We start from the raw sequence: 14,015 nt of genomic DNA on the forward strand, positions 1-14,015 counted from the left end.
AAAAAAAGAAAAAAACTTTACAAAGTATTTAACTGTCTGTTCTTTTACTTGAGAACTAAAGTTCTGAGTAGAAAAGATTTGGTTCAGAGACCATTGTGGTTTATAAATTAAGGAGGATATATATTTGGAGCACCTACAAGAGCCTTTTACTCTGGCATTTAACGTGTTTGAGTATATCTGTAAATGTGATTCCAGCAACTTGCATTTTTTTCTCCTATTGCGCAATCAGGTTATTCCAGCAAATCATGTGTGGACCGTCATGGAGTCTTTCCAGTGAGTTCCGGAGAAAGGTACCATCTAACCTCACCTGCGTCTAGGACACCACCCTCTTCTTGTTTTTCTCCTTCTGTTGCTCCTTTCAAGTCTTTTTTGCTGGTTTCTCATCTACCTATAGACAGTGGCTTGTCACACATTCACCCTGATTTTGTGTGTGTGTGTATGTGACAGTGTCTTGCACTGTTGTCTAGGCTGAAATACAGTGGTGACACCATGACTCACGACAGCCTCGACCTCCTGGGCTCAAGTGATCCTCCAACATCAGCCTCTCTATTAGCTAGGAATAAAGGCATGAACCACTACACCTAGCTAATTAAAAAAATGTGGAGAGATGCAGCTCCGGAGTTGCTGGGCGGCTTTTGTTGGGGGTCCAGGCACTGCCTCGGCAGCGGCTCCGCAGGATGCGCGGACCAGGTCACAGCCCATGCCGGGAGCGGACTACATTATGGACATCTGCCTTACTTCTGCCGCGGCCAAGTGGTGCATGGCTTTGGCCATGGCTCCAAGCTGCTGGGCATCTGCACAGCTAATTTTCCTGAGCAAGTGGTAGATAACCTTCCAGCCGATATATCCACTGGCATTAATTGTGGTTGGGTCGGTGTTGGAAGTGGAGATGTCCATAAGATGGTGGTGAGCATAGGCTGGAACCCATACTACAAGAATACGAACAAGGCCATGGAAACCTGTATCATGCATACCTCCAAAGAGGACTTCTATAAGGAAATCCTCAATGTGGCCATTGTTGGCTACCTCAGACCAGAAAAGAACTTTGGATTCTTTAGAGTCACTTATTTCAGCAATTCAAGGTGATATTGAGGAAGCTAAGAAACGACTAGATTTACCAGAGCATTTGAAAATCAAAGAAGACAATTTCTTCCAGGTTTCCAAAAGCAAAACAATGAATGGCCACTGATGAAAAATTGTATTATTTATTCATTCACTCTTTTCTAGTGTTTCTGTGTTTATTACTGTCCAGCCTCATCTTGGTTATGTTTTAAAAATCAAACACTTTCCTACAGTTGTGAATTAAATAGTAGAGTGTAGTTACCATATCATGCTTCAACTGTTAAATGAAGCTTATCATGTCATAGCACTAAAAAGATTCACTTAAAAATCAAGATTTAAAAATATATATTGATTAAAATGTACCACTAGAAAGGTATTACTTGTGTATAAGTATGGGTAAAAAGGCAAATCGCTAGTTTGAGATGAAAAATGAAATTTTCAGGGTAAAATACCAGCATGTATGTACTTGTATAGTGGATACTTCTAAACAAAGAAGGCTTATAAAAGTAAATGCATTAAAGCCAAGTGCAGTGGCTTGCACCTGTAATCCCAGCACTTTGGGAGCTGAGGTGGGAGGATTCCTTGAGCTCCGGAGTTCAAGACCAGTCTGGGCAACATAGCGAGACCCCATCTCTATTTAAAAAAAAACAACAACAAAAAGGGAAGGCATTAGATAGCAAATTGATAGTTTATCATAAACCTACAGGGAAGAAACCCAGACTTTGTATTTCTGACATTTTGTGCATTAATACGTTACAAACATGCAGATGTTCGTAACATTCTGCTTTACTCATTTTCTTTGAAGTCACATCACTGTAACATCTGCATTTTTGTATAGAGCTGCTTCAATTCTCAGTCCTCTGGACTTCCTCTCTCTGCTTTTTGTTGTTGAAGACAGTAAAATAGTGTTTTCAAATCTATATACCTCCTTTTTGTTGGATAATGCTTCTTCTTTTTAAGGGTAAATATTCTTGTTCTTCAACGTTTTTTTTTTTGGTTCTTTTTTTCCTTTTTTAGGAAAAACAAAACAGACTTCATCTTTACTTTTTCTCAAGATTTAAGTGAACACATATTCTTTTACATGTGCCAGTTTCTTAAAGAAAACAAAATGTTTCCCTCCCTAGCAAACTATTTAAGAGCCAATTAAACTATGAAATAGTTAGAAAATTATTTATTTTTAATATTTAAGGCCTTGAAATTAATTTTGTTCCAAGTCAAATCTAAACTGGTATAGTTGTATATGTGCAATATAATTTAATGCTAGTCTAAAAAGTACTTATCGCTTGAGGGAGAAGCATAAAGTTTTAGTTAAATAGTCTTCATACTGTGGATTTTTCCTTCAACTAACTAATATGTGGGAAATTACAGATTCCTTTGGACCCCCTCAAACAGTACATTGCATCATTGTTCACTGTAGCAACAGATTTGGTGGTGACTAGGGGTTAGATATAGAAACATAGAGGGTAATTTTAATTTATGATGAATCATTTTCCCCTAATCTGTATAAATGAATTAGAACTGATTTTAATAAAAATACTTTATTTTATCCGGGTGCAGTGGCTCATGCCTGTAATCCCAGTACTTTGGGAGGCCGAGGCAGGTGGATCACAAGGTCAAGAGATTGAGACCATCCTGGCCAACATGGTGAAACCCCGTCTCTACTAAAAATACAAAAGTTAGCCGGGTGTTTGGCATGCACCTGTAGTCCCAGCTACTTGGGAGGTTCAGGCAGAAGAATCGCTTGAACCCAGGAGGCAGAGGTTGCAGTTAGCAGATACTGCTCCACTGGGCTCCAGCCTGGTAAGACTCTGTCTCAAAAAAAAGAAGCTAAAAATACTTTATTTTGTGTAAAAAGTATTCAGAAAAACATCTAAAGCTGTTGGAGAAGAGGGACCTTTTTCAAAGGTTACTGAACTGCCCCTTGATTTTAAAAAGGCCTCTGCTTGATACTTAGAGATGGTTAGTGGCATCTACTGTCATCCTGTGTCTTAAAATATCATGGGTTTGGCATAAAAAATGAGAGGAGATTCAATTATTTAATTTAAAAGAACAATATTAATTTGTAAGGATGAGAAGTGAAATGCCTTTCCTGTGGTTTTTCTTTTCTCATTGGGTTCTATTCACATCAAGTGGACATAAACTGAAAGAAAATGAGCTGAGAAACAACTAGATTCAAATTAGGGGCGTTTGTTGTTCGGGTTTCTGTACAGATCTGTCATACAGATCAGCCCACTAGGGCTACACTATGTACCACCCCACCCTCTGAAGTCACCTTTGCAAAAGGTTTAATTTAAAAATTCTCATTTTAGGCTGGGCACAGTGGCTCAGTCATGTAATTCCAGCACTTTGGAGGCCAAGGTGGGTAGATCACCTGAGGTGGAGAGTTCGAGACCAACCTGACCAACATGGAGAAATCGGGTCTCTACTGAAAACACGAAAATTGGCCGGGTGTGGTGGCACATGCCTGTAATTCCAGCTACTCAGGAGGCTGAAGCACGAGAATCACTTGAACCTGGAAGGCAGAGGTTGCAGTGAGTCGAGTCTCACCATTGCACTCCAGCTTGGGCAACAAGAGCGAGCGAGACCCCATCTCAAAAAAAAAAAGAAAAGAAAAAAAAAAGAACCCTAATTTTATAATGGTTTGATATTTTTAAAAGCACACATTTAGAAAACTATGTATCCCTCAAACATAAAATCGACTACTAAAGTTTTATAAAACATGAAAACTAAATCCATAAACTAAAACAAAGGAATGAACATTTCGAAATGTTTTGAAGAGTGTTGGTAGTTTGATAATATGACAGTTTAAAAGAAAGGTCCTTTTCTCTTTCTTTTTTAAAATCGCAAAATTCACTGATATAAGCTGTCAAATTTTAAATACTTTAAAGGTGTGACCTACTAATCATTTGAACATATTGCTGTCAGTGGCATAGTAGATGTTTTTGTAAAGTTGAACATATACTGATAAGCAGAAATTAGCTCTATTTTAATCCCCAAAGTTTAATTTTATTGAAAGTAAGATTTGTTAAAGAAAATTTTGTTCTAATGAAAACTCTATATGACTTTACTAAAAGGCAACAACAATATTAACCCAGCTTGTTCTATCTGTTCTATAAAACTGTTCAAGACAAGCATTAATTGATGTTTTTTTAGCTTGACAGCCTTTCCTCCAGTAATAGTAGTTAAAATACATTAAAATATTTAGACTATCTTAAATTCTTAAATACATTATCTTTATACAGTTGGTAGGGTGTACATTTTATTCACCCTATCAACAGAATAAAGCCTCTTTCTTAGGATCTCTGAGCTTCTTTTGAAGTGCTATAATTTCCATCAACACTTAGGGTACAAATTATTGCACCATATTAATGTTAATTGTGGATTAGGAAATATATGGGAAATAATAAAAATTAAAATAATATAATATTAATAAAATATATGAAGACTCCAATATAAAACAAAAAGATACACATTCAAGGAAACCCATTTTTTTTATTAAGGCTTCAATTAAAAAAACCTTTCAGAGTAACTAATGAACAGTTTTACTTGATTTCATGTAACTTGATATAGAGAAGTTAAAATGTATCTTGGAAGACATTTTGACAGCAGGAAATTAGAAACATACTAAAATACAATCAGAAACGTTAAACCCCCAAATCCTCCCCATTCACTGTAATATCTAGCATAGTAACAAATCACAGCATAATCCTTGCAAAATGTTTTAAAATTTTCTTTTGAAGATAAGTGTTATAACAACATATCAAATCTAATGTGAATACAAAATATTCTCTTCAGTATCCCAATATTTTAAAAGTATAATATTTTATATTAATCATGTTAAATTTCTTGTTGACAATATATGAAAATCTAGCACTGGCTTTTTTAAAACAGTAAAAATTTAACTGTGTGTAGAATCTTGATATAGAGGTAGCTATTAAAACAACACAGGACAGAATTTTAAAATTGTACAACATTTTACCCCAGATGCAATAAACGTTCTCCAGAAACATTGTGGTGTTCTAAAGCTGCATCAGTTAGCTCCCAGAGCTGAGTAGCAATAAGATAGCATGCATTATTAAGCGTGTCATGGAGGCTGTATAAAAATCAAGAGTCACAGGCAGTCAGCAGCAATGGGTCAATAATGTCCCCAGAGACATTGTGTAGATAATCAAGGCCTGAGGTTTTCTCAGCACTGCACACAGCAGAAGGGCCAAATAATACAGCCAGGGAAGGACACTGCCCAGCTCCACTTTCCACAGCACACTATGGCTGCTCTAGAAAAAATATCTCCAAATGAAAATAAAGCAAACTGGTTGTGCAACTGGCACCCAACTAACCTTTTAATGCAACCACAAATTAATCCTTCAAACAGGCTTCCAAAAAAATCCAAACACTATTCAATAAAAAGTCTGCCTAGAAATGAAACCATAGAAAAGTTTTATTTTAAAAATGCTGCATAAAGCCAGGTGCTGTGGCACACGCCTGTAATCCCAGCACTTTCGAAGGCTGAGTAGGGGAGATCACCTGAGGTCAGGAGTTCGAGGCCAGCCTGGTCGACATGGTGAAACTGTCTCTACTAAAAATACAAAATAATAATAATAATAATTAGCCAGGCAGGCTGAGGTAAGAGAATCGCTTGAATCCGGGAGGCGGAGGTTGCAGTGAGCAGAGATTACGCCACTGCACTCAGCCTGGGTGATAGAGACTCAGCCTCAAAAAAAAATAAAAATGTTTGGCTAATAGAAATTGTAAAATTCACATTTGGCTCACATTTTATTTCAGAGGATTGCCTCCTTTTTAAAATCTCAGGCTGCCTGCTCAAAGGACCAGAAGCCAGGAAGGTCATAAAACTTGAAATTGTTAAATAATTGTTATTAGATTCTTTCCATTTATTATAAGGCGTGAATAGCCTTATAATACGTTACTTATAAATGCACATCACTTTATACACAAGGTTAAATACAAACACCCTCCTGGTTGGTCCCGGCTCAGCTCAGGGGGAGGAAGCTCTGCCTCAAAAAGTTGCAGCCCAGGCTGTCACTCTTTCTTAATTTAGCCTAGTGTCTGGTTAAATCTTCTGTCATTCAGGGACTAAAGGGGGCGGGCCTTAAGCATTATCTAGTCCGAGAGTCTAAACTAGGAACTGTCCAATAAGAGACGCAGCTGGAAAGTGCAGGACGGCTTCCGGGATTTGGCGGGTCTTTTGTCTCTTCTTGCAGCCAGAGCCCCGGGTCTCGTCTTCGCTGCTCTGTGTCCCCGGCTGCTCTGTGTCCTCGGCTGCTCTGTGTCCTCCGCTCCTGGAGGTCTAATCTGTGTGGCCCTGTGACCTTCAGGTATTGAGAGATCCACAGCCGAGACGCCAGAAGCCGCTGAAAACCTCGAAATGGTGAGTGCGCGGGATCCGACATCTAGAGAGTGGGAAAGGGCTGATTGAAAGCGGTGGGAAGTGGCTGTAGCGGTTCTCAGGCCCCCAGCAGTCAGCTCCAAAATCAGAGGCCGCGAGTTCGCCTTGGCCAGCTCGACCTTCAGTTCCCTTCAGCCATAAGATGGCGGCTGGGCGGATAGGCGGGACCCCAGGCATCCTGTTTCTTGCCTACACAGTGACTGTGCCCCAGCCTGGAGCCCGCTTTGGGCAGCTCTGCACCCACAGCGCCGCGTCTCTCCCCAGTTGTGCAGGGACCACCGGAGGGTCGCCAGGGGAGAATCCTGACTTGGAGTGCGGGGTTCAGGAATCGGAAGAGCTTTTTGTCCCTCTTTGATAAAAAATGTATTGGAGTCATCACAAAAATGTTAAATAATTTATTCAAACAGTTGTAGAGCACCCAGCTATGGTTTGTAGTTTGTGGTCCATGCGACAGGGTTTAAGAGAAGACATTTTATAAGGTGCATGATTAAGAGATACCCGCATTCATTAATCAGTTATGGTTAGGTAGTTTCTTAATTTCCACTCTGAGCTTCCAAATTCTCTGGTTATGCAATCAGAGGTTAATTGACAGTTTATAATTGGTTAACCCTGAAGCTTTTTCTCCCAATGTAATAATTTATTCTCCCCCCACAAAATGCACTTGAGTTAGATTTTATTTTTAAGTGAAAATTCAGACTAGAGCCACGTCAGTCTCATTGCCTGCCACTTATTTTCTCACACCACAGGAAAGTGATTTTCCCCTGCGTTTTTCACATGTGGCGCAAGCAACCTCTCAAGTCTACCTTCCACTCCCACCCTGCATTCCTTCATCCTAACTCTGGCTTGCAGTAAAATACTACATTTCCAGTTCTTTTTAACATTTCCGAATGCCAATTTCCCCTCTCTAATTCACATTATCAACTACTTGTCCTTTAGTGTACATTTTAGATGCAGTATTTTCATTAGTCATTAAAAAAAAAGTAAGATGTAATCTCACTTTGTCACCCATGCTGGAGTGCAGTGGAGTGATCTCGGTTCACTGCAGACTTTGCTTCCCCGGTTCAAGCGATTCTCCTATCTTCGTCTCTTGAACAGCTGGGATTACAGGTGCACACCATCACAGCCGGCTAACTTTTGTATATTTAGTAGAGCCAGATTTTCATTATGTTAGCCAGTTCAGTCTCAAACTCGTGACCTCAAGTGATCTGTCCTCCTTGGCCTCCCAAAGTACTGTGATTACAGGGGTGAACTACTGCACATGGCCATTAATTAATCATTTTTTGACAAAGCGTTGGATGGGACTTTTACAAAGATGTGTTTTCTCTTTGAAAAATATTGTCCCCGAGAATAAAGAATAAACCCCTCACACTGTATTGTTTTTTTAAAAAAAAAGTTTCTCTTTTCTTTTTATCTTCCCTAGGAGCAGAGGTCTTATTAGAATGCTTTTGGGTCAAGGATTCCCTTCAGAAAATTTTGGGGTTATTTGTCCTCAGTCACCCTGGTCCTGGGTTTCAATACTGTTTTGGGATAAACCAAGATACCTGCCATGGTTATGTTGCTGGAGTGTCTAGTGAATATCAGCTCCTGGGTTATTTTTTCTTATAGGACAACCTGAGGTATGGAGTGTGGCCTCTCAAGGAAGCAGGTGGATGTGGTGGGGCTGACAGTAATCACCTGGTGTACTCTGTTTTTTGAAAAGCTAACCCCTTGAGACATTAAAACTGTTTACCTAACCCAGCTTCCATTTCTTGGAGACACATTGCTGGTCAGCCAACCAGATGCTGGTATTGAGGAAAAAAACATAGTAAAAATTTCTGACCCCTGGATTTTTTAAGGGGACAGAAAAATAGTTAAATAAATATAGTTAAAGAAAAATTTGTGAAAGAAAAAAATGGCATCCCAAAAGTCAGAAACAACCTGACCCCAGTGAGATGGTGTAAGAACTTGCAAAGTAAAACACATCTGTAACACTCACTGGGGCACGGGTAGTCATACATAGTCTCCTGAGTAGGTGGTTATTGAGCACTTAAGTGAGAGGATGGGGTGGAGAGTCTCTCAAGTGATTGAATAGCCTTAATTGACACGTGAGTAAGGCAGATTTGTTTTTTAATCACGACTGCCACTCTCTAGGCTTGTCACCTTTAAAAGATTTGTTCACTTACTTGGACCTCAGTTTTTAATTGTAAGTTGCATTTTATTAGTAGGAGTTGAAAGAAAAAAAGCAGTATTTGCAAAGGATGTAGAAGAGGTGGGTTTCAGAAACAAAAAATAATATCTAATCATATATTCCATTTGTTAAAAATTCTCATTTACCTTTTTCTTTCCCAACATGAGTTTTGAAATTTTCTCAGGTGAGTTTCTTATGGCTCTGTGATTTCAAACAGAATTTTAAGGCTTAGCTTTCAGAATGCTAACTATGAAGTAAAAGAATAGAAAAAAATCTCTCTTCCATTTTGGCTGCAGAAAATGAATACCGTTCCACAAAAAAACGTGATGGATAACTGGTGAGTTACATAGATTCATGAAAACATTAGGTCTTCTTCTTGCAGGGTACATTTGTAACAGTGACTATCTCTGTTCTCTATCCCATTATCTTGATTTCTGGGCTTCATGCTAAATTTTATTAGATGAAACTTGGTACCCCTAGAAGTGTTTTCATATGACTAATTGTTTACTACATAATTTTAATTAAAATTATCCAATAATACATTTATTGTTTGAAATAAATAGATACTTTTGCTTTTCTTATCGAGGTATAAAATGTAGACACCTTAAAATTTCTTCATCTTAAGTTAATACTGTGTTTAAGTAATTTTCTGGATTGTACACACACTTAGTTTCAAAAGCCAAGTGGATTACTCTGAGATGAAAATTAAAGCTTGAGTCCAGTGACTCTGAGGTAAGGGTAATATTGAACCTGCACAAAGAGGTTATTAAAGGCCCAATTATTTCTTTCTGAGGAGCCTCGTGTGCAGGTGTCTCGGCCTGCTCACCTCAGCCATGGAAGAAGCCTTTATACTGAGAGAAGCTTCAGAGCCCTGGAAAGCTGGGGGGTCCATGGGCAGATGGAAGGAGACTGGGAGAGTCGTACTGAAGATGAAGCTGTTACTGTTTTGAGGTGGCTTTTAGATTTTGTAAAATAACACAGTTAGATATAAGTAAAAAATAAAAAATTGAGTTCCACAGGAATATTACAACAGGAGGAAGTACCAACTATAAGATCCATAAAGATTGCAAAATTTAGGCAGACAAGGCTTTCTTTAATAGGGAGGAGCAAAGCCAATAAAAAAGAAGGTTTGAGGGGAATGGCAAATGGAGGGTGAATAATCAGATTTTAGGTCAGAGAGTGTTTTACCCTTAAGTCAGCATATTCTTATGAGGAACACAACAGCATAACATTTGTATGTTGGCTCAGGCTGAGGGTAGCTCAAAGTCCAGGAGTCTGTGGAAAGGAGATAAACTTGAGTAAAGTTTGATGAAGAAGTATTTCATTTTGATCACTGAAGACAAATTCAGCTGATTTTTTTTTTATTGGATTTTAGGTTTGGGGGTACATGAGCAGAGCGTGCAAGACAGTTGCGTAGGTACGCACATGGCAGTGTGCTTTGCTTTGCTTCTCCCCTTCACCCACATTTGACATCTTTCCCCAGGCTATCCCTCCCAACCTCCCCCTCCCACTGGCCCTCCCCATTTCCCCCCAATAGACCCCAGTGTTTAGTACTCCCCTTTCTGTGTCCATGTGTTCTCATTTTTCATCACCCGCCTATGAGTGAGAATATGCGGTGTTTCATTTTCTGTTCTTGTGTCAGTTTGCTGAGGATGATGTTCTCCAGATTCATCCATGTCCCTACAAACGACACAAACTCATCATTTCTGATTGCTGCATAATATTCCATGGTGTATATGTGCCACATTTTTCCAATCCAGTCTATTATCAATGGGCATTTGGGTTGATTCCAGGTCTTTGCTATTGTAAACAGTGCTGCGATGAACATTCGTGTACATGTGTCCTTATAGTAGAACGATTTATAGTCTTTTGGATATATACCCAGTAATAGGATTGCTGGGTCAAATGGAATTTCTATTTCTAAGGCCTTGAGGAATCGCCACACTGTCTTCCACAATGGTTGAACTAATTTACACTCCCACCAACAGTGTAAAAGTGTTCCTTTTTCTCCACATCCTCTCCAGCATCTGTTGTCTCCAGATTTTTTAATGATCGCCATTCTAACTGGCGTGAGATGGTATCTCAATGTGGTTTTGATTTGCATCTCTCTGATGACCAGTGACGATGAGCATTTTTTCATATGATTGTTGGCCTCATATATGTCTTCTTTCGTAAAGTGCCTGTTCATATCCTTTGCCCACTTTTGAATGGGCTTGTTTTTTTTCCTGTAAATCTGTTTGAGTTCTTTGTAAATTCTGGATATCAGCCCTTTGTCAGATGGGTAAACTGCAAAAATTTTTTCCCATTCTGTTGGTTGCCGATCCACTCTAGTGACTGTTTCTTTTGCTGTGCAGAAGCTGTGGAGTTTGATTAGGTCCCATTTGTCTATTTTGGCTTTTGTTGCCAATGCTTTTGGTGTTTTGTTCATGAAGTCCTTGCCTACTCCAATGTCCTGGATAGTTTTGCCTAGATTTCCTTCTAGGGTTTTTATGGTGCCAGGTCTTATGTTTAAGTCTTTAATCCATCTGGAGTTAATTTTAGTGTAAGGTGTCAGGAAGGGGTCTAGTTTCTGCTTTCTGCACATGGCTAGCCAGTTTTCCCAACACCATTTGTTAAACAGGGAATCCTTTCCCCATTGCTTGTTCTTGTCAGGTTTATCAAAGATTGTATAGTTGTAGATATGTTGTGTTGCCTCCGGTGTCTCTGTTTTGTTCCATTGGTCTATATCTCTGTTTTGGTACCAGTACCATGCTGTTTTGATTACTGTAGCCTTGTAGTATAGTTTGAAATCCGGTAGTGTGATGCCCCCCACTGTGTTCTTTTTGCTTAGAATTGACTTGGCTATGCGGGCTCTCTTTTGGTTCCATATGAAGATCATGGTGGTTTTTTCCAGTTCTGTGAAGAAAGTCAATGGTAGCTTGATGGGGATAGCATTGATTCTGAAAATTACTTTGGGCAGTATAGCCATTTTCACAATATTAATTCTTCCTAACCATGAACATGGAATGTTTCTCCATCTGTTTGTGTCCTCTCTGATTTCGTTGAGCAGTGGTTTGTAGTTCTCCTTGAAGAGGTCCCTTACGTTCCTTGTGAGTTGTATTCCAAGGTATTTTATTCTTTTTGTAGCAATTGTGAATGGCAGTTCGTTCTTGATTTGGCTTTCTTTAAGTCTGTTATTGGTGTAGACAAATGCGTGTGATTTTTGCACATTGATTTTATATTCTGAGACTTTGCTGAAGCTGCTTATCAGTTTCAGGAGTTTTTGGGCTGAGGCGATGGGGTCTTCTAGGTATACTATCATGTCGTCTGCAAATAGAGACAATTTGGCTTCCACCTTTCCTATTTGAATACCCTTTATTTCTTTTTTTTGCCTGATTGCTCTGGCTAGAACTTCCAGTACTATATTGAATAGGAGTGGTGAAATAGGGCATCCTTGTCTAGTGCCAGATTTCAAAGGGAATGCTTCCAGTTTTTGCCCATTCAGTATGATATTGGCTGTTGGTTTGTCATAAATAGCTTTTATTACTTTGAGATACGTTCCATTGATACCTAGTTTACTGAGGGTTTTTAGCATAAAGGGCTGTTGAATTTTGTCAAATGCCTTCTCTGCGTCAATTGAGATAATCATGTGGTTTTTGTTTTTGGTTCTGTTTATGTGGTGAATTACGTTGATAGACTTGCGTATGTTGAACCAGCCTTGCATCCCTGGGATGAATCCTACTTGATCATGATGAATAAGTTTTTTGATTTGCTGTTGCAATCGGCTTGCCAATATTTTATTGAAGATTTTTGCATCTATGTTCATCATGGATATTGGCCTGAAGTTTTCTTTTCTCGTTGGGTCTCTGCCGGGTTTTGGTATCAGAATGATGTTGGTCTCGTAAAATGATTTGGGAAGGCTTCCCTCTTTTTGGATTGTTTGAAATAGTTTTAGAAGGAATGGTACCAGCTCCTCTTTGTGTGTCTGGTAGAATTTGGCTGTGAATCCATCTGGACCTGGGCTTTTTTTGAGTGGTAGGCTCTTAATTGCTGCCTCGACTTCTGACCTTGTTAGTGGTCTATTCATAGTTTCAGCTACCTCCTGATTTAGGCTTAGGAGGACACAGGAGTCCAGGAATTTATCCATTTCTTCCAGGTTTACTAGTTTATGTGCATAGAGTTGTTTGTAGTATTCTCTGATGATGGTTTGAATTTCTGTGGAGTCTGTGGTGATTTCCCCTTTATCATTTTTTATTGCATCTATTTGGTTGTTCTCTCTTTTATTTTTAATCAAGCTGGCTAGTGGTCTGTCTATTTTGTTGATCTTTTCAAAAAACCAGCTCTTGGATTTATTGATTTTTTGAAGGGTTTTTCGTGTCTCAATCTCCTTCAGTTCAGCTCTGATCTTAGTTATTTCTTGTCGTCTGCTGGGTTTTGAGTTTTTTTTGATCTTGCTCCTCTAGCTCTTTCAATTTTGACGATAGGGTGTCAATTTTGGATCTCTCCATTCTCCTCATATGGGCAGTTATTGCTATATACTTTCCTCTAGAGACTGCTTTAAATGTGTCCCAGAGGTTCTGGCTTGTTGTGTCTTCGTTCTCATTGGTTTCGAAGAACTTCTTTATTTCTGTCTTCATTTCATTGTTTACCCAGTCAACATTCAAGAGCCAGTTGTTCAGTTTCCATGAAGCTGTGTGGTTCTCAGTTGGTTTCTGTATTCTGAGTTCTAATTTGATTGCACTATGGTCTGAGAGGCTGTTTCTTATGGTTTCAGTTGTTTTGCATTTGTTGAGCAGTGCTTTACTTCCAATTATGTGGTCAATTTTAGAGTAGGTGTGATGTGGTGCTGAGAAGAATGTGTATTCTGTGGATTTGGGGTGGAGAGTTCTGTAAATGTCTATCAGGTTTGCTTGCTCCAGGTCTGAGTTCAAGCCCTGGATATCCTTGTTGATTTTCTGTCTGGTTGATCTGTCTAATATTGACAGTGGAGTGTTAAAGTCTCCCACTATTATTGTGTGGGAATGTAAGTCTCTTTGTAAGTCCTTAAGAACTTGCCTTATGTATCTGGGTGCTCCTGCATTGGGTCCATATATGTTCAGGATCGTTAGCTCTTCTTGTTGTATCGATCCTTTTACCATTATGTAATGGCCTTCTTTGTCTCTTTTGATCTTTGTTGCTTTAAAGTCTATTTTATCAGAGATGAGAATTGCAACTCCTGCTTTTTTTTGCTCTCCATTTGCTTGGTAAATCTTCCTCCATTTCTTTATTTTGAGCCTTTGTGTATCCTTGCATGTGAGATGGGTTTCCTGGATACAGCACACTGATGGGTTTTGGATTTTTATCCAATTTGCCAGTCTGTGTCTTTTGATTGGTGCATTTTGTCCATTTATATTTAGGGTTAAT

General features: G+C 39.0%; 1 protein-coding gene and 1 pseudogene across 1 annotated transcript in view; both read left to right on the forward strand.

Annotated features, from left to right (window-relative positions):
• The first annotated feature begins 700 nt into the window (after positions 1–700).
• On the forward strand, positions 701–1,191 carry LOC100409866 (riboflavin kinase pseudogene; annotated as a pseudogene).
• A 5,016-nt stretch (positions 1,192–6,207) lies between these two features.
• The window catches only part of LOC100414534 (uncharacterized), a 45,672-nt gene continuing 37,864 nt past the window's right edge, over positions 6,208–14,015 (forward strand). The window contains exon 1 of the mRNA XM_008991536.5: positions 6,208–6,448. Within this exon, the coding sequence (XP_008989784.2) occupies positions 6,446–6,448 (3 nt within the window). The 5' untranslated portion in view covers positions 6,208–6,445. The remainder of the gene's footprint in view (positions 6,449–14,015) is intronic.

Source organism: Callithrix jacchus, chromosome 12 (genome assembly GCF_049354715.1).
Source record: "Callithrix jacchus isolate 240 chromosome 12, calJac240_pri, whole genome shotgun sequence".
Lineage (NCBI taxonomy): Eukaryota > Metazoa > Chordata > Mammalia > Primates > Cebidae > Callithrix > Callithrix jacchus.